This window comes from Peromyscus leucopus, unplaced genomic scaffold (genome assembly GCF_004664715.2).
Source record: "Peromyscus leucopus breed LL Stock unplaced genomic scaffold, UCI_PerLeu_2.1 scaffold_1239, whole genome shotgun sequence".
Classification (NCBI taxonomy): Eukaryota; Metazoa; Chordata; class Mammalia; order Rodentia; family Cricetidae; genus Peromyscus; species Peromyscus leucopus.
Genome location: NW_023504379.1, coordinates 32015 through 44781, shown reverse-complemented (window position 1 = coordinate 44781; position 12767 = coordinate 32015). Strand labels below are relative to the sequence as shown.

The following is a 12767-nucleotide window of genomic DNA, read 5'->3' as shown; positions in this document are numbered from 1 at the left end:
CAGGCTGTACCTGGGGTACAGTAAGAGGCACAGGCTGTACCTGGGGCACAGTAACAGGCACAGGCTGTACCTGGGGCACAGGAACAGGCACAGGCTGTACACCAGGCACTGTTACTGACATACACTGTGCTTGGGGCACCAGATGTGACATATGCTGTACACAGGTCACAAAGCTGCACAGCCTCGGTGCCCCCTATGCTCTCAGGAAATGGCGTCTTTAATGGACGCTCATTTTTCTGGCTATTGGGACTGGCACCCTGTGGGTCATCCATGAGGCCTGAAGGTACAGCAGCAGAGGGACCTTCTCCACTCTGCCCTGTTTTTCTGTTCTCCTCCTCTCCATTCTGCTGTTGGGACTCCCGACCAAGGGTGGTCCCTTCCTCTCTCTTCTTCATTTTTTCCCTCTTCATATGGTGAGAGCATGGGTGTCTCAGCACCTGAAAGTGGGAAACAGAAAGAAGAGGCGACAGGGCCCAGGGTGGTGCAAAGTCGCTATGACATCAAGGCAGGTGAAGCCCTCAGTGCCCCACACCTGTCCAGTCACTTCTGACAGACAGCATCCCCTCATGGACATGGCCAACTCACCTATGAAGTCAACTCAGGTGAAGCCTTCAGTGCCCCATGTGTCTCCAGTCACTACTGAGGAAAAGCATCCACTCATGGACATGGCCAACCCACCACTCCTAGCATGCACTGTCCTTTCCATTTTTCCTGGTCAGGTCCCTCAAGAGGCAGGTGGTTGATGTTTCCATGCTCCATGACCGGAATGCTGTCAAAGTCGCTTGAGGTTGGCCTTCTTTGTGCCTCTTCACATTCTGAGGGGGAGCCCCCTATAGTTCTGGCAGGAGAACTACTCCACCAGAAAGGGTTCTTTCATTTCTGGACCTAAGGACCTGACATGCAGGTTATCTTAACCAATCAGAAGCCTTCCTTCCTGGCTTCCTGGGATGATTGACAGCTGCAATGGACTGAGTCCCTGAGGTCCAAAACCAACAGCAGTTTGGAGCTTCAGTGAGCAGAATGTGTTTAGGGGGAAGGTGTGGCCCTTGGGAAAGTAGAGTGTAGAAGGAGCCTTCCGAGTTGCAACTTCATGAGTCCTTTTGCCCTGGTGAATTAGCTTCCTACGGAACGTGTGGAGGTCAACTATGGGAACCCATTTGCTGGCAATAAGAAATGATCCCCCAGTAGCTCTGGAGGCTTTGTGGAAATGTGTAGACCATATCTCTTGTTCTTGTACTCCACACTGGGTCCCTGGTACTTGGCAGAGGACTGCCTGTGGAGTGTACACATTCCCTGCCTTCAACCCTCACCACAGACACACAAAAGTGACAAAGACAACCACAGTGTAGGAAAATGTTTGGAAAGAACACTGTCACAATCTCTTACCCAGTGGGGTAGCTAACACAATCAAGAAGTGAGGACTCAGAGAAAACAGGAGCTTCTAGACTGAGGGTGGAAATATCTACTCATGCACTACGTGAGGAAAAGCATTGCTTAGGAAAAGACTCAATCCAGTAACTCCATTTCAGAGTTTACATAGCCAAGACCAGAAGCCTGGAGCTGAAGAGAGTTTTGTAATCCCAGGTAACATCAACCCCACCCCCATAGCCACAAGGCAAAAACAACCCTGAACTCCTCAGAGGAGGGATTCTGAACAAAGACAGGGTATGTTGATACAGTAGTGTGAGATTCATACCCAAAAAGATCTGAACAGCATCAGAAACTACAGCTGAGAAGCCCGAGAACTATGACAAATTAGTCAAAAAAGGACTTTGATCTCTGTCAGAGGCGGCCTGTAGAGCACTACTGTTTACACCAGGAAGGAAGAAGACATCAGGTTCTGGGGTGGAAGAAGAAGGGAATTTTGATACAGTGGGTCAAGAGGAATGGACTTCTAGAGCTCTGTCAGACAAATCATAACATTGCAGAATTCTAAAGCATCAGAGTAGTTTGAGTTCCTACACGATTTTCATTCACCCATGTTGCACCACGGTTGAGAACCGAGATAAAGAAGGACATGAGCAGTAAGCTCACCTGTCTCATGCCACCACTGCATGAAAACACTAACCTTGATTCAAACATGAGCTCGATGCCACAAGCAAACCCCCACACCCATCATGGGGTAGAAGCTACCTGTGGTTTGGAAATGAATGGGGAGGACAGGGCCCAGAAGGGGTAAAGGCCAGGTCAATATGAACACTAGTCTCTGGAGGCCAGGGTGCCTCCTAATGCCAGCCACATACCTTGTGAGCACATCCGGGTACTGGGTTTCTTGGAAAATGGTCTCCATTTCCTGTACCTGCCACTGTGTGAAGTGGAACTGGATTTGGTGCCTGCTGGGCTGGCGCCTTGGAACCTCAGCCAGCAAGATGGCTGACTCCTCTGGGTCTGCCTCCATGGCAACCTGGTTGCTGTGGTCACCTTCAGGACCCAGGCTCATGTGGCCTCCCTGGTTGAGGTTGCCCTGTTGGTTCTCACTGTTGTCCAGGCTTAGAGCTCCTTCATAGACCCTGCCACCTGATTCAGGTGCTCCCTCCTGTTCAGGGTGGGGCCCACTGTCCTCCTCATAGTCCTCCAGATGATGGCAGAAGTTGTTGTTGTAATTGTGGAGGTTCTCCATGGCTGCTGCTCCTCAGACACCTAGTCACCAGCACCCTCCCTGAGTGTTTGGAAGGAGCCTTACCCTGGGGGCTTTCAGTAGGTTGCTGACACAAAGGTTCAGGCCCTCCTCTTTCAAGATTGCTATTGGCTTTCTGAGTGCTTCCTACATTAGTGGGTGTGTCTCTGAAGTGAGAATGGGCTGGGGCGTGGCCCAAGCATGGGGTGGGGGAAGGACAGTGAATCTTACTTTTAGAAGACCTGCTCAGACCTGGCTGCCTGCCCTGGCCCATGCTCTTGGACCTCACAGAACACCTTAGGAATGGTTTTATGGGAGATTGCAGGCTGATTTTAGCATGGAGAGTGGGGAAGGGGAGGCTCACAATGAGCACATGAGGATAATTTCTGAACTTCCCAGACCCCACATTTCCGAGTCTCTATGACACATGAGATGAACATTGAGTGGACAGGGTCAGCTCTGTGCGTGTCTGTTCAAGAGTCTTCAAGGACTCTGAAAGCACAGGCCAGGCTCTGACCTCCACCTTCAGCAGTGGCATTTTGGTCCTATGTTTACAGTGTGTTGTGCAGCACTGCAAAAAAGCCAGTGCAACCCTTGGAAAAGTTACAAGGGAAGTCATAGAAACTGAGCCTCATGATTCAGGAAGAATCTGTGAATGGATATGGGATATCTGAGGGAAGGGATGTTTACAAAATGTCCTCAATGAACAGCAGAAAGTCTTCACTTCTAAAGTGTCGATGAAAGCTCTTTCTCTTAGACAGATCCCAGGCAGTCATGTGTAGTCGGCTGACAGAAACACAGATGCCTGCTCACACATATTTACATGGTCTCCCCACAGTCTCTGTCCATGTTTTATGAGGGTGCCCTCTCACAGACACACAACTGGTCCCTTGCACAGCGATGTAAGCCTCAGAAAAGTGGAGCCTCATCTAATTGATAGGAAGGCCAGTCAGAACCTGAGACAGACATGTGGTCACCTAGAGGATGCCTCAAAAGGGTCTGGCCCTGCAGCTGGATACACATTTTTTGTAGCAGTTTCCTCCAAGATAAGACATTCCATTTGGAGGAAAGCTCCTGAAGACACAAAACATTCCAAATGGAGGTGAACCATTTCATAATAAGGGAGAGATGTTTAAGACACAGGAAGTAAAAGGCTGGATAGCTCCAACTGGGCTTAGTAGATGTTTGTTCCCAGTTTCTCCTGTCTTCCCAGGAAGAGGGTCAATGGTACATCTCAGTTTTTGGAGTATCAGCACCAGTGAGAAGATTGAACCCACTGGATGTGGCAGCCAGGTACTGGAGCAGGTCAGCAGATAACACTCTGTACCTGGAAGATTGGTGGCAAGGGCCCGAATGGAACTCAAGAAAGACATCTCTTGCTGGAACATCCAATGTGGAGCCTCAGGACCCTTCCTCCTGATGTCTCCAGGGCCCCAGTGAACACATCTCTCTCTCTCTCCCTGCTCCCCCACCTTCTCTCTGCTTCTCTAAGTTTTGTCCCCACCATGAGCTCTTTGCGATTATCCTTAGATAAAGCTGATTGCAAAATACCATCCAGAAGTCAATTAGGAGCAGAGGCAGTGGTGGTATTGGCAGCTGCAGCCGTGTGTACGTGTGAAGGACTGTGGGGGTATTAGGGAGGAGGAGGGGCCTCACTGGTGTCGGAACTCTTCTTCCTACAGAGAAACAGTGGAAGCCAGAAGCAGCCAGGGACTCAGGCTCCCTGGAGACAATCTGAGGCCCTGGAAACCACTGCTTTCACTCCACCCTTACAAGACCGAGAACAGTTTTCAGACTATTCCAAAACCCATGGGACTGTAGAATAAGCACTGAGCTCAATGCAGCCTACACAGCCTGGGGCCAGGGGCCGTGCTCAGACTTCATTCCTCCTTCTAGAGTCCCTTCCTGCTCTTCCTGACCAAAGACAAACAGGGGATCCATGGCTGCTGGGCCTGTCAGCTTGCACATCACCATGTACATCATATCTCATGGAGAGCTCAGGGTGGATTTTCTTTGCAGTAGGTGATGGTTAGTACAGAGACCCACAGTTGGTCCATGTGCAGCAGCACACAAGAGAAGGTGGAGCACTCAGGTCTAATGGGACATCTCTGTCATACGCCTTGCTCACAGGCATAGGGACAATGAGGATGACTGGTGGAAGATTCTTAAAGCCAGGGGAACTCGTTATCTGTCCTGAAATATTGTTTGCTAGACCTGAAAAGGGGAGACCTCAGGTTCAGGGCCATAGATGCTGCCCTAGTGAAATTCTGATACCTGTTACTACAGCAAGGCTCTCAAATCAGCATGCTGGAGACATCATAAAGACTCAAAAGCAAACTAGCAAGTACCTGCAGCAGGCAAGGTCCCTGGAGCACTCACATTCCCAGAGACTGAAAATAGACTAAGGATTGCAAGGGCAGGAGAGCACGGTATTGGGACAACACCATGCAGTAAGTTTGGGGCTGTACACCTAGGTCACAGCTCTCCATCTCACTAAGATGGACTTTGTTTATTTGGACCTGCAGCTTCACATATGCAAAGAAGAAGTACAACTTTTCTATGCACTGACTGACTGTTCCAGAACATTGCTAGAGGCTCAACCTTGTTTACAAATTAGAGCTGCTATGAAGCAAAGGTCTCCGAAATCTTGAGTACTGAGGGTTCTCCAAGGCAGGTGACAAAATGCAGGGAGAAGGCATATTAGTCAAGATCTCTGAGCAGGCGAGGGTGAGACCATATGCTCCCTGAGCTGGAATGGAAGAAATGAGGCAGAAACCTCCTGTGATCTGGATGGATGGATTCTCCTCTCCCTCTCAAGCATCAGGACTCTGGCCAGTGTGGCCCCTAATGCCCTGGATTTCCACAGAGAGTGTGCAAACCACACATCATGTACCCCTTCCTCCCACTGTCAAACCTGGGACAAGTCTCTGGGAAGTTTCCAGCTCGGTCTAAGGTCGGGACTTACTGGAGTGTGGATGTGAACAGCCATGACTAGAAACACAGTGTCCTGTGCTGGGGACTTGCTCCACCTGACATTAGAAATAATTGTTCCACATAGATGGGGTGATTTGACAAGGCCATGATGAGGGGGCGGAGAATCATGTGGGGTCAACAAGAAGTAGCATAGCACCTGGAAATCTTCCTCACTTGGCATGGCATAGTGACCACAGCTTGCCAGGTATCCTCCTACAATAAATGCCATTTCTTGAATAGGCTACTATGGTTCAAATACTTATACCCACATTTTTGTAACCTGAAAACAATGGAACCAACATACTGAGAATCTACCTCTTGATTGCTGAGATAATTGCAGGGAAGAAAGGGATGTCATGGCCAGCACGGGTGGTCCAGATATTGGGGGCAGGGCCAGGTTCCATGACATCTGGTTCTTGGACAGAGGTGGCAGTCAAGTGCTGCTCTAAAATCTTCAAGGATTGTTGGTCTGGGGACCAGGTGGTGCATTGATCAGCATCACCATTCTATTGCTTCTCCTGAAAATGGCTCTCCTGGTCCCAAACCAATCCTACAAGCAGAAGAAAGGCTTGCTTTAGTACACTGAACTGTACCACCACTGAAGAACACATGCTGTAACCTTGTATACTTGCTCAGTTTTACTAACATTTTAAAACATATATGGAATCCATCCCTGGGCCAGTGTGTATTAGGTATGTGCTCCAGGACAGAGCTACACCCCTAGAAAAGCACCACATTTCTGATTGCTCAGGAACTGTTTATCTATCTAACCCCAAGAATGGTTAAAGACCTACCTCAAGTGTGTACTGATTGTTCAGAATGCTGGAAGCAACAGGTTTCATTCTCATGGAAACAGTCAAAACACCCCATGAAGCAACTAGGACATGGACCACACACCCGTCTCACTGGACAGAGAGAAACTTTTTTTTTTTTTTTTTTTTTTTCAGTTTCTTTTCTTTCTGAGCTACTGGTACATGTACCACAGAATCCTTCTTCCTCTGGATTAGCTCTCCCAGCAATTGATATTTTTAATGCATTTGTTCAGGAGAGAATGCAGATCTAGCTCGTGGGTTGTTCCTGGTCCATGCTGTGTGTTGAAAAGTATCAAAAACCCCGGAGAACTATCTCAAGGCTCAAAGCTGTCTGTGAAAGGCTCCATGGTGATAGCCTTTTGTGAGTATCCAGAATGCACATTTTATGAGACAAAGGGCACTTCTTCCTCTTCTATGCTTCCTCCCTAGCCTCCAAGCATACTGTCTATAGGCCTTTTCCCTTGAGGGCATGTGGTCTGGAAAAGCCAGGGCTGATTGTAATGGTGAGCAGAGTTCACATTCATAACCAACAAAAGACAGGTAAAAGGTCTATGGGACGTTTGAGCTTCCTGGTCCCAGTATTGATTGAGAACTAAGCCAGGCATGTGACATTTACAGACTAGAACAAAAGAAGTCTGAGAAAAGGTTTTCTGAGACACGCAGAGTGAAAGAGTTGAAAGTGGGCAAGAACATGGTCTCTTCACTTAAGTGAGGCATGCGGGCTGCACAGTCTTCAGAAGGTCATGGAGAACACAATATGTTCACCAAGGGACAGACAAAGCACCGTGGCAACTTATGTTTTCAGGTGTCCAGGTTGGCATTTCCTAACTGATAAAATGGAGGTCTTTCGTCATCTTGAGCCTAGCCTGGCTATGGACTTGTCTGGCGTCCTTGGGATACAACTTCAGGGTCCCACTCTTTGCTATAATTATCCTCTAGACAACAACGTCACAAGATGTGGAGCCCTCCCAAAATATTTTTTTAGAATACTCACCAGCACATCTGCCTCTGACACACCCATCCATCTTGCAAGATCCTTCCTGAAGTAAAAAGATTCCAACATTTAGGCTTTTTGGTGGAAATAAACTGTATAAGGACATGTCCTGTTTGCTTTTAAATGTTTGTGTCCACACTTGTGTGTGCACACAGGTGTACACACACACACACACACACACACACACACACACACACACACACACTATTCCGTATACCTACTTTGAGAATTACTTCAGTAACAGGTTTCTTTTAGGGACCAAAATTAAGGGTAATCCTCCAAACACAAGTATGTCGTCTATGTACTTAACATGTAAACCTTCATTAAGAGAGCCTTCACGATGAAAAGTGTTAGTCCAATTTTAATCTGAGGTGGAATCCCTCCTGCTTTTTCCCAGCCACACCTCAGGATTCTCACTCAAACTTACAGAAACTCATTTAGAACAAGCATTGTCTCAATTTCCCACTCATGTGCCACTTAAAAGGCAACAAAACACAATCTTCCCAGTAAGACTAGGGCACGTCCCCCTACTCCAGAATCCAATTTGCTGGAGGGTCAAGACATGGTGGCTTTGTTTTTAGAGGAAATCAGGGGTTCAGGGAGCACCAAAGGACAGCCTGGATGCACTGCCTAAAAACCAGGCGCCTAGCAGGGCGTTCTGCTTACCTTGCTCGAAAGGTAGGGTAGCGAGTCTGTTGGAAAAGACGCTCCAGTGCCTGCAGCTGAGACTGGGTAAATCTGGTGTAGCGCTGTGAAGGCAGCCTGTCCCCAGCCTGGAGACTCTTGGTGCCCTCAGGCATTGCCGCCTCTTGCCGAGGCTGCTGTTGAACACTGCTGCCATGGCCACCTTCCGCGTGGATCCCCTTGTTCATGGGGCCAGAACTACCATCGGCAGCATGTTTTCCTTCCATTTCTTCTTCGTTTTCTCCCTCCTCTACCACTCCTGTGGATTTCTGAGCAAGACCGGACTGAGCAAGCTCTTTTTGAGCAGGCTTGCTTGGGGCAAGTTTACCCAAAGCAAGTTTACCCTGATTAAGCTTACCCTGAGCAAGCCCACTCTGTAAAAGCCCTTTCTTTCCTCCTTCCTCTCCAGCCTTCAGGACCATTGCATTCCGACCTGCAAGAGAGAAAAACACAAAGATAAAGATCTGAGAATCATGGCCGATGGATCACTGGAAAGCCTGGAGAGGGTTCACAGGAAGATCGGGGTAACTGAAGCACATGGCCACTGGCCTTTTCAAAAGATATGCTTCCCGGACTTTGCCCAAGTCCAGTCAAAACTATTTTACTGACCATGTTGTTGTTCCTGGTACTCATCAGGTCCTGGACCCAGCATCCTGTTCAAACTGTGGCAGCAGCTCTGATGAGTTTCCATACCGGGAATCTTTCGATCAGACCCGAGTTCCGTAGTTCTAAAAGCCGCGTCCTCACTGTCTGGCGCCAGACTCACAGCTCTGATGCCTAACCCGGAAGGCTTGCCTTCTGGAGACTCAGCCTAATTACAATGTGTCCAATCACAGTTTCTGGACTGCACAGGCTCAGTAACTGTGGGCTTGTCCTCTGAGGTGCCTAGCCTGAAGCACTTTAGGGCTGAGAGAGCAGGGAGTACTTTTAAAAAAAAAAAAAAGGCAGTGAGTGTGTGTGGTGGGGGTGCAGACCTGTGGCTCTGGTTTGCTGCTTATCTGACACCTCTAGTTTTGGGTAAGGCTGGAATGTTGAAATTCAGTCACAGCGAGTAACACAAAGACCTTCTCAAACTCAGCAGGCCCTTGAGCCCAGCTAAATCATTTTATTAAATTATGGAAATGTCCTTCAAACAAAATGCCCCAATCTGGGATGTGCTGTCTGAAGAGCCCTGTATGATGGCAAATATGTGGGTAGGCCAGGGCAAGATCCTCCTGAGAGACTGTGCTCCCAACCCGGCTGAATTCCACTGGTATTCAAAAGCTCATTCTGATGGTGGAGACCTTGCTCTATCTAGCTGTGCTTGACCAAGGTCCTAGGGTGGCCCAGATACCTGAGGACATCAAAGATTGACCCTGGATACTGGATCCAAACCTGTCTCACAGCTGTGAAGGTGAAAGACAGGAGGAGTAAGCTATTCTGGATGCAAGCTCTACAAATATTCATTGCAGGAAGGGGCAGAACTGAGGAAAAGTTAGAGAGACTCCCCAGATTAGGTGACATTCCCCAAATTTAAAAGAGCCACTGAGCTCCCGTCATTTCATGGTTTTTGTTTTTAATAGGATCATGGCAGAGTCTGGACAATGGCTGACTTAATTGTTAGGAGATGGTTTATTTCTCTGTGTTAGCATAGGCTGAGACACTGGAGGACCCAAGGTCCACATGGTCTAGCCCACACCAAGGAGATGATCATGCTCTGTTCACATATTGCCCACCTAGTCAGGAGTGGCTCAACCCCCTCCCACCACAGGCCCCTTTATGCATCCCTAGGGCTTTGTGAGTTGTGAACTTTGACTGTCTGGTCGCAATTACACACTGGGTGGTCTTGCATCCTCTGACATTTCAGCTGTCCCAGGTGCTTTTAATTATACTCAGCTCTCATTCTTCTCAGTCACCAAGAAGCAGCTGCAACTGTCCTTCCTCTTCTTATTTCCTGGGTCATTGTGAAAGGCTTCACTAAAACATGGAAGAGGGATGCTTTTTTAGACATAGACTTTACTCACTCTCACAATTCGCTGCTGGAGAAGCTAGGCTATTTAAGGAGGCAATAGTGCCAGGTGTGCTTTCCTGAGGGACTTGGTGGTCTGGTTGGACTGCCCACACTAGTCGGGAGCCCTGTCTTTATCAGTGTGAGACAGCTTGACTGTCCTACTGATCACAGAAACTCTTTGTGTCTCATCTTCGGTGTTCCTGGCTTGCTGTTTCAAACCAACCCTCCTTTTAGCCCTAGCATCCCTGCAACATATGCGAGCAACTTGCAAATTTGAACGTGAGTGCTTTTTCCTTACTAAGGACAGAGATCTAGCTCCTGTATCCATACCAACCTCGGATTCTGAGATAAATTTCCCAAGATGCTGTTCCCAGGGTTGGTGTGAAGGAGGTAAGGAATCATGCATTCAGGGTGCCCCAGAGACTCTTCATTTCCTCCCTTTTCTACAGAGCTCACAGGGCACTCAGTGTATTCTTTTATTTCTGGCAGTTTGCTCCCAGGGCTTAGCAAAGAATGATGCAGAGGAATATCGCTCTCTGATGGGTGATACAGCACCCTAAAAGATGGATGCTTGCTGTGTAACCCAGAGGAGCTGTGGGGTGCACTATGGGAGTAGCTAACACATTTTTTTAAAAAATATATTTGTTTTTATTTCATGAGCATCTGCCTGCATGTATGTCTGTATGAAGGTGTTGAACCCCTTGTAGTTGCAGACAGTTGTGAACTGCCATATGGGTGCTGGGAATTGAACCCAAGGCCTGCAATCCTCCAATCTGTTATCTGTGTGAGTCTGGAAACCAGCACCCATCTCTGCCTTTACCCTTGATCCTCTTGACTCTGCTGTCCCCATCTTGGACCTGGGGAAGGGACTCCACTCTTCTGTCTCCTTAGGATGTCTACTGCTTGCCTGCTGACATCTAGTTGCCCAATCCTACATATCCCTGCAATGATAGGAAATCTGTACCGATAAGCAGCTTTTGCTGTGGAACAGCAGTGATTCATGAGCTTAATTACTGCTCTGTGTGATTTTCTTATAAGTTATCTTTTGTGAGGGACTCTCCAGGATTGAAATGTATTAATGAAAGCTTGTGAATTCTTCATGTTTAGTTACATATTCAATGCTTTAGGTCAGTGATTCTCAACCTTCCTAATGCTGTGGCCATTTAATATAGTTGCCAATGCTGTGGTGACCCCAACCATTTTTCTTGTTGCTTCCTAATTGTGATTTTGCTGCTGTTATGAGTCATAATATAATATCTTTGTTTTCCAGTGGTCTTAGTACAGGTCTCTAGACCCCAAACTTAAAAGGGGCTGCAACCCCCAAGTGGAGAACCACTGCTACAGGTTAAGGCATGTGATTGTGGGGTTTCTACACCATTTTCCCATGGGACTGTGCTCATCATATTTATTAGATGGGAAACCTACCTGCACACAGATTTTCCTGAGGGATTTCTTGGTCAGCATGCACACGTCCACACACAGGTGCATTCACAGTCACAACATTCACATGCAGAAACATCTGTAGCCAAATCCCTCTCATCCCATTGTCCCAACCCCTAGAGAGAGACTAATCTGCAGAATGTAAGAGTAGTTACAGAAATATGGAAAGCATAAAAGGAAAGTGGTCCAAAACGTTTCATAAAGCTAGTTACAGCTATGAAGGGAAACACAAATGAATTGTAAGTATGTTTTGTTGATGAGTACAAGTTTAAAAAAACTGGATCACTGCTTAACTAAAACCCAACACAATATTAGGTATACCTTAAGAATGATAAGATAATCAAATTAGCAATTTTAGAAGCAATTTATCAGATCTAAGAAGAAACATAATTGTGGGATCAGGATCTATACCTGGTGCCTGTGCGGCTTTTTGGAGCTCATTACCTATGATGGGACACCTTGCACAGCCTTGATACAGAGGGGAGGGGCTTGGAACTGCCTCAACTGAATGTACCAGGCTCTGCTGAATTCCCTTGGGAGCCTTATATTTTTGGAGGTGGGGATAGAGTGGTTGGTCGGGGATGGGGGAGAAGATGGGGGGGAGCAGGAGGAGAGATGAGAAGGGAATCTGTGATTGGTGTGTAAATTGAAAAAAATTTCTTAAAGAAAAAAGAAGAAACATAATTGACAGAATGAATTCTTTGATGAGCTATTTTTCTGCTTATGACATCATGTAACATACATTGAGAATAATAAATGAGGAAGCTTTGCTATATTTGAGTCATCTTCCACTAACCCATGGTCAGCATTGTTAGGGACACCTGATAATCGGTGAGCCAGCTGTGCCCAGGTTGGCTCTCCCATGAGGCTTCTGTGGCTCACAGGACACGATACACTGACCCCTGCACTGCCCACTTAGTCACAGCTCACTATGTCCTTTCTCTGCTCATCTCTGCTCAGAACTCCATGGCCTGAGCTTTCAAACCATCAAGTGATAATGTCTTTGGCAGGAAAGTCAGATGCTGTTACCTAGCTCATCGGAACTGCTGTTCTCTCTCTCTGTCTCTCTCTCTCTCTCTCTCTCTCTCTCTCTCTCTCTCTCTCTCTCTCTCTCTCTCTCTGTGTGTGTGTGTGTGTGTGTCTGTCTGTCTCTCTCTCTCTGTATCTCTCTCTTTCTTTCTCCCTCTATCTTTTTCGTATGTATACTGGTGTGTGATGCAGAAAAAAATGAAGAGTGAGCCCCTCTCTGAACCAGGA

The 12767-nt window shown here is 47.4% G+C and overlaps 1 protein-coding gene across 1 annotated transcript; it reads right to left on the bottom strand.

Moving 5' to 3' along the window:
• Positions 1 to 4269: 4269 nt before the first annotated feature.
• LOC114687420 (paired mesoderm homeobox protein 2-like) lies at positions 4270 to 8863 on the bottom strand. Its single transcript, XM_037201726.1, has 4 exons — positions 8690 to 8863; positions 8063 to 8513; positions 7397 to 7442; positions 4270 to 4293 (listed from the first exon to the last, which is right to left on the bottom strand). The coding sequence occupies exons 1-4, from the start codon at positions 8769 to 8771 to the stop codon at positions 4270 to 4272; spliced, it is 603 nt and encodes a 200-aa protein (XP_037057621.1). The 5' UTR covers positions 8772 to 8863.
• Positions 8864 to 12767: the final 3904 nt, after the last annotated feature.

Coding starts and splice junctions, on each gene's coding strand:
- LOC114687420 (XM_037201726.1), bottom strand. CDS start 8,771: ATGGAAACTCATCAGAGCTGCTGCCACAGTTTGAACAGGATGCTGGGT. Junction 8,514..8,689: donor GTACCAGGAACAACAACATG/GTCAGTAAAATA, acceptor TCTCTCTTGCAG/GTCGGAATGCAATGGTCCTG. Junction 7,443..8,062: donor TACCCTACCTTTCGAGCAAG/GTAAGCAGAACG, acceptor TTTTTACTTCAG/GAAGGATCTTGCAAGATGGA.